Consider the following 7672-nt stretch of genomic DNA (forward strand, 5'->3'; position numbering starts at 1 on the left):
GATTTAGAATTGCCATGATGCTGTACTTGTGATAAATCCATGATGCCAGTCATTTGAGGGCTTGAAAGTTCAGTTGGGAGATGGCATAAGCACACTGGCAATGGAAGCATACCTTTAATGCAGCATTCACTGCACATGTGTTAGTAGGCAGAATGCAAATGAAAACACTGGGAAACAACCTTGATATGTTTGAGGATTCAATGCCATTTATTTAAAAAAAAAAAATGGGAAACTGGTAAATCGTTGAGGTTTACACTGGCTTTAACCTTTTTATTATTTACTTATTTTTTAACCTGCTTTTAAAGGAACATATTTGCTGGCTTTGAGGTGTGTGTGTGTGTGTGTGTGTGTGTGTGTTTTTTTTATCCTTTTCCGATCATATAAAAATGCCAATTAGAAGATGGCTCCTGTACTTGTTTCAGAAGGCTGATGGGCTAATTGTGCACATTTTTGAATTGTGTAAGGTGCTTGATCTATGAAAATACCCAATGGCATGCTTTTAATATATGACTGAAAGTTCACTAACACCAGTCATAACATCATGTTTACCTATATATCTGTCCTTGCTTTTCCTCTACAGGCCAGTACCCTTCAGCCCCAGCCTATCCAACCCAGACTCCCAATCCACAGTCTGTCTATCCACAAGCCATGCATCTTCCACAAGCTCCTCCCTACACAGATGCTCCTCCTGCCTATTCTGAGGTAACGTAACACATCACTTTATTGGGACCACAGATGTATTTGTAGGTGGAGAATTGATTGTGAATGAAATTACTGTATAAAATGTTTTCCTCACAATTCCAGGAAATCTGTGACATACTTACTTGGGTTAAGGAGTTCTGGAAATACAATTTATCACTGTGATCGCTTTTTTTTAATTTTTTTACTAATTTCTATTTTTCTGCAGCTTTATCGCCAAGGGTATGTTCACCAACCTGCTCCTAATATGCCAACTCTCTCTGCCCCCTACCCTGGAACCTCCATGTATGTGCCAATGCCTCAAACGATGCCAGTAGCACAAATGGCTTCCTCTGTTCCCCTGGCTTACTACCCAATTGGACCTATGTATCCCCATGGCTCTACAGTCCTTGTGGAAGGTGGGTTTGATGCAGGCGCAAGGTTCGGTGCTGGAAGTAGTGCATCTGTGCCCGTAAGTATTCTCTTTTACTGTTTGTTTACTTTTCTGTTGCCAATACCGCTAGTAGAATGCTACAATCCTTCTCTTAACCAAAGCAAAAAAGTCTTATTAGCACAGAAATTAAACCATTTTTTTTTTGTCTGTGGTTACCACCGAAAGCTTAAAATTTCTGAAAATTGAGGGGCATATGTCTTGCATGTACTGTAACTAGTTGTAAATAGTCCTTCTAGGGCAAATAGGCTGCTACTCCTGCTCTGTGAACTAGCGTTGGGATCCATGGGACTTCTTACTATTTAAAGTGATTGTAAAGTCTCGTTTGTTGTTTTTATTGAAAAAAAAAAAGTTATGCTTACCTGCTCTGTGCAGTGGATTTGCAGAGAGCAGCCCAGATCCTCCTCTTCTTGGGTTCCCCTTTTGTGCTCCTGGCCCCTCCTGTTGAGTGCCCCCACAGCAAGAAGTTTATATATGGGCACCCGAGTCATAGCTCACTGTGTCCATTCAGCCACAGAGCCTCAGCCCGGCCCTTTTCTCCTCCTGATTTGCTAGCCGAATTTGATAGCAGCAGGAGCCAGTGGCACCGCTACTGTCTCTGCCAATCAGGAGGGAGCGTCTGGGATCGTCGAGACACTCATGGACATAAATGGGACATGGGTAAGTATTAGGGGGGCCGCTGCACACAGAAAGATTTGTATCCTAATGCATAGAATGCATTCAGATAAAAAAAAAACTTTTGACTTTACAACCCCTTTTAACATAGTTTATAAAAGTGTTTAAAGTGTACATAAGAATTTTTTTTAACTGCATTTAATTTTAATAAAACCACTGTATCCCTCAAATTCATCTTCATTTAATATAATCCTTTGACATCTCTAATTTTCTACATCTGGTAGCAGGACTGATCTTGCAGTGCTTCTGCAATATGACAAATTGACCGCTAAACGTGCACTATTGTTTCAGGGACCTACTATGGTTAAAACAGAAAGTAATGCATGCACGTGGTATCCCTATTCACATCAGGAGTGGGAGATTTTTTTATTTTTTTGTGGGGAGTCCAGCAATGAAGGTTTAAACATGGACTGCCAGAAAGGTGAATATACAGTATCTCACAAAAGGGAGTGTACAGCCTGTATAACAGTGTAAATTTGCTATCCCTTCAAAATAACGCAACAAACATCTATTCATGTTTAAACCGCTGGCAACAAAAGTGAGTGCACCCCTAAGGGAAAATGTCCAAATTGGACCCAATTAGCCATTTCCCTCCCCGATGTCATGTGACTCATTTAGTGTTACAAGGTCTCCAGTGTGTTTAAATTTGGTGTTATTGCTTTCACTCTCTTACTGGTCACTGGAAGTTCAACATGGCACCTCATAGCAAAGAACTCAGTGGTTTAACAGGGCAGGTTCCACTCAGAACAGACCTTGACCAAAGAAGGTGCGCGTACGTGTTCAGCGTCATATCCAGAGGTTGTCTTTGGGAAATAGACCTATGAGTGCTGCCAGCATTGCTGCAGAGGTTGAGGGGGGGGGGGGGGGGGGGTAGCTTGTCAGTGCTCAAATTGGTCAGCATTGCTGTTATCCCAGAAGGAAGCCTCTTTTAACCACTTCAGCCCCGAAGGATTTGGCTGCTCAATGACCAGGCCATTTTTTGCGATTCGGCACTGCATCGATTTAACAGACAGTTGCGCGGTCATGCAATGCTGTACCCAAACAATCAACATCCTTTTTTCCCACAAATGGAGGTTTTTTTTTGGTGGTATTTGATCATCTCTGGTTTTTATTTTTTGCGCTATTAAGAAAAGAGGCAATTTTGAAAAAAAACACTATCTTTTAAATTTTGCTATAATATCCCAATTTTTAAAAATAAACAAACTAATTTTTTCCTCAGTTTAGGCCAATATGTATTCTTCGACATATTTTTGGTAAAAAAAATTGCAATACACGTATATTGATTGGTTTACGCAAAAGTTATAGCGCCTACAAAATAGGGCATAGATTTATGGCATTTTTATTTATTTTTTTACTAGTAATGGTGGTGATCGGCTATTTGTTTATTTTTTCTTATCAGGACTGTGATATTGCGGCGGACACACACTTTTGACACATTTTTGGGACCAGTGACAATTATACAGCGATCAGTGCTATAAAAATGCACTGATTACTGTATACATGTCACTGGCAGTGAAGGAGTTGACACTAGGGGATGGTCAATGTGTTCCCTCACTGTGTTCTAACTCGGGGGGGGGGGGGGATGGGACTGACTAGGAGAGATGACAGATCGGTGTTCATAATCCGTATGAACACACGATCGGTCTCTTCTCCCCTAAGAGAATGAGCAGTCGCGGGTGCCCGACGGTCACCGTGCCTGCAGGGCACTTGCTCCGGCAGCGAGCCGCAAGCACACACCCCAGTGGCCAAAAGGCGAATCGACGCAAGGTAACGTTGTTTTGCAAAGGGGAGCCAACCTGCCGCAGTAAAACTGCGGCGGCTGGTCCAGGAGCGGTTTAAGATGATGCACAAGAAAGCCCACAAACAGTTTGCTGAAGACAAGCAGACTAAGGACATAGATTACTGGAACCATGTCCTGTGATGTGAGACCAATATAACCTTATTTGGTTCAGATGGTGTCAAGCGTGTGTGGCAGCAGCCAGGTGAGGAGTAAGAATGAGCTCAAACGTGTTCTCAACCCGCACGTGCAGAGTCGCCAGGAAGTCGGCGCTGCACAGTGCTAATCGCAGGCAGTGAGACATTTTCCTGAGCTGCAGAGATCATAAATGTCTCGCTGCCTGTGATTAGCGCTGTGCATTGTCGACTTCCTGGCAGGCTCTGCACAAGCGGGTTGCGAACACTCCTGAGCTCATCCTTAGGGAGGAGTACAAAGACAAATGTGTCTTGCCTACAGTCAAGCATGGTGGTGGTAGTGTCATGGTCTGAGGTTGCATGAGTGTTGCCAGCACTGGGGAACTAAAGTTCATTGAGGGAACCATGAATGCCAACATGAACTGTGACATAGTGAAGCAGAGCATGATACCCCTCCTTTCTGAGACTGGGCCGCAGGGCAGTTTTCCCACATAAAGACCCCAAACACAGCTCCAAGACGACCACTGCCTTGCTAAAGAAGCTGAGGGTAAAGGTCATGGCCAAGCATAACTCCAGACCTAAACCCCATTGGGCATCTGTGCGGCATCCTCAAATGGAAGGTGGAGGAGCGCAAGGTCTCTAACATCCACCAGCTCCGTGATGTCGTCATGGAGGAGTGGAAGAGGACTCCAGTGGCAACCTGTGAAACTCCATGCCCAAGAGGGTTATGGCAGTGCTGGAAAATGATGGCCACACCCAATATTGACACTTTGGGCCCAATTTGGAAATTTTCACTTAGGGGTGTACTGTTGCGTTATTTTGAGGGGACAGCAAATTTACATTGTTATACAAGCTGTACACTCACTACTTTACATTGTAGCAAAGTGTCATTTCTTGAGTGTTGTCAAATAAAGATATATAAAAATATTTACAAAAATCTGAGGAATAGACTCCCTTTTGTGAGATACTGTAGCTCTTTTGTTGCAAGCATATCTCAGCTGGATTTATTTAACCACTTCACATCCAGGCCAATTCTGACATTTCTCTCCTACATGTAAAATTCATAATTTTTTTTTGCTAGAAAATTACATAGAACCCCCAAACCATTATATATGTTTTTTTAGCAAAGACCCTAGAGAATACAATGGCGGTTGTTGCAACATTTTATCTTGCACAGATTTTTCGAACACGTTTTTTTCAGAAAAGACAGTTTCATGCTTAAAAAAAAAAAAAAAAAACAGTAAAGTTAGCCCAATTTTTTTTGCATCACTGGTACTAAAATTATACCCTGCGATAGCAACAGGCATCCACAGGTACTCAATCAGTCCCCAGATCTCTCCTCTACCCTTGAAAGCTTCAGGTCATACCAAGATTGGTATGATCCGATGCCTTTTTCAAACCACTAAGGCTTTGTGTACATCCAATGAAACCGGAAGTGATGAAATGGTTATTGCTTCTGGTTTCCTAGGCCATAGGGCTGATCAGAGCCGTTAAGAATTGAACAACTGAACACTCGGGTCTCCCTTCCCTCTTCTTTTAAAAGCAATTCAGCTGCTAAGTAGCCTCTAGGATTGCTTTTGCCAGAAAGATTACCGCCGGCTGAAAAGAAAAACGATACCTGGATGATGCGTACGGCTGCAGGCATTATCCCGGTGTAACTACTCCAACTCCAGTGACGTATCGGTATGACTCTGGTTGTCAAGTGGTTAAAAACCATTTTAAAGATAAGTGCACCTTTTAAGAACCCCTTGCCTCCTTCCCTTGACCTAACCTAACTTACCCCTCCCCTTCAGCAAATGCATTTTTACTTTGATCCAACAGCCGCGGTTCTGCTATTTGTTTACGTCCAGTACTACAAGATTTCCATGTCTGTGCCTGTGCAGTAGTGCCACATGGATTTCTATGAGGGTTTTGCAAAAACAGTTGTGTGTTTCTCTTCTTCCTAGAGTTTTCACAAAAAAAGTGTGGTCCTTTCACCAAGAGATGCTGTAGTGTGTAAATGACATATTAAATAACAGCAGAAGAGACAGTTGTCCTATTCTTATTCCTGTGTAAATCACATTCGTTGTAAACCTGTTCAGAAGCATTTTTCATGTTTTTTTTTCTCTTTTCTTTTTTTTAGCCACCACCACCTGGCTGCCCTCCAAATGCAGCCCAGCTGGCAGCCATGCAAGGTGCCAATGTTGTGGTTACACAAAGAAAAGGCAATTACTTCATGGGTGGCTCGGACGGAGGTTACACCATGTGGTGAGAAGGATTCTGAGGCACGGAAGGGGGGCATAAAGAAGCGGCAAAAAAAAAAATTCTAAATAAAGCGGGCTAACTCTTTTATACAACGAATGACATCTCACTGCGTGAGCACTTCCCACAACGTTCTGCTTTAGAATATTAACCCAAGATAGAATACAGGATGTTTAGACACAAGTTGAAGTGGGATGTCTGCTCGGTGCTTTCTGTACTCCTGTTATAGGAAAAGGAGGTCCTTTAAAGTAAAGTAAAATAAAATACAAAATATATATATACAGTTAAAGCTTAGCATCCCCTTTATACCACTTCCTACCTCCTGCACATACCTTCATCTTTTTATTGTAAGTGAACAGGCGTTCTTCAAGATAACCTGAGGTCTTGTCAGATTGTTGACTCGGGCTGGAAGATTCCTGTTAATGGGACATAATAGCTACATAAAGGGCAAAAAGTAAATATTGTGCACATATATGAAGAGTGTTCTTTAATACTGGTACATCTATTTTAAATTCTGTAAGCATTTTTTGTTAAATCTAAATTCCTTGTGCTAGTGCTGACAAGAACGGACAGTACTCCAGTACAGCATCATCACAGATATTGAACTCTTGAGGATACTGATATTTTGCAGTAGTACTTCACTTAGTACGTGTTAGAGCATCTTTTCGAAAGGAACATGTGGATAACTGTCCGCATACAATATGTATCCGAGTCAGGTCTCAGTATTCCTTTATAGAAGATGTGATGACCAGATGTAGTCTCTGGGTGTAATTGTTCGCACTGGCACAGTGTTTTTTTTTTTTGACAAAGTTAATGTCACTGTTTAAAGTACATTTCTGTACTGGTTGCCAAGGAGTAAACTACCTTTTGGAAACATTTGTATGCGTCAAAGCAAGAGTAATGTAATGCTGCATGTTTCATATGTGAAGAGTTGAAGGATGATCAATAAAAAATGCAAAGAGGTGCTTTAATCCTTTATTCAATTTTTAAATAATAAAAAGGTAATTTGAGAATAAATTATTATTTGGAATGTTTTTTTGCCAGCAGACTACTGGTTTCTGAGAATTTGCACTGTCACTTAATAACTGGGTTTTGTAACTTATTTTCCCAGTCAAAGCTGTAAAAAAAAAAAAGTTATGGGAACAGCGCCTTACATATCAAATGTCAGTGCTAAGAATTGGCATAATCTGCCCACAATCGCTAGTCAGGCAGGTTTGAATCTGGTTGTTGTGAGGAAGTAATACCGCTTTTTAGTACGAACACCTTTCAGGCACCCTTTGCTGCTGCGCTCTCATACACAATGTGTGAAATGTCCATTAGCATGTGTCAAGCATATTGTATCTATACTCAAACAGTTCAGTGCAGGATGCTGCATGCTAGGGTTTTGTTATATTTGGCATAACAAACAAAAATGTCAGTGAGTGCCGATACCCAAAGCCACTTTAGAATACACATGTATAGTGTATGCTTTCAAACCCTGTTTGCACAGATGGCCCAGGGTGAGAGTTTCAGCTACCCGTGAATATGATCACATCTTGCTAGCCATGGTCATTTAATGATCATCAAACAGGCATTCCCCTAATCAATGTATGCACACATGTATCATTTACAGTAAGCACTGTTTTCATTTACCAAGCAAATGCTTAAAGGATAAGTTCATCTTTTGTAACATGTTACACCCATATTCAAGATGATCCCCTGTTTTGGCATCAAACG

The 7672-nt window shown here is 41.6% G+C and overlaps 1 protein-coding gene across 1 annotated transcript in view; it reads left to right on the forward strand.

The window, feature by feature from the left end:
- Nucleotides 1-6973, forward strand: part of DAZAP2 (DAZ associated protein 2) — a 39691-nt gene extending 32718 nt beyond the window's left edge. The window contains exons 2-4 of the mRNA XM_077483685.1: nt 581-702; nt 908-1150; nt 5838-6973. Coding sequence (XP_077339811.1) covers nt 581-702; nt 908-1150; nt 5838-5966 — 494 coding nt within the window. The 3' untranslated portion in view covers nt 5967-6973. The remainder of the gene's footprint in view (nt 1-580; nt 703-907; nt 1151-5837) is intronic.
- The last annotated feature ends 699 nt before the right edge of the window (nt 6974-7672 follow it).

This window comes from Lithobates pipiens, unplaced genomic scaffold (assembly GCF_037356315.1).
Source record: "Lithobates pipiens isolate NorthernLeopardFrog02 unplaced genomic scaffold, aLitPip1_a1.2 Scaffold_16, whole genome shotgun sequence".
Lineage (NCBI taxonomy): Eukaryota > Metazoa > Chordata > Amphibia > Anura > Ranidae > Lithobates > Lithobates pipiens.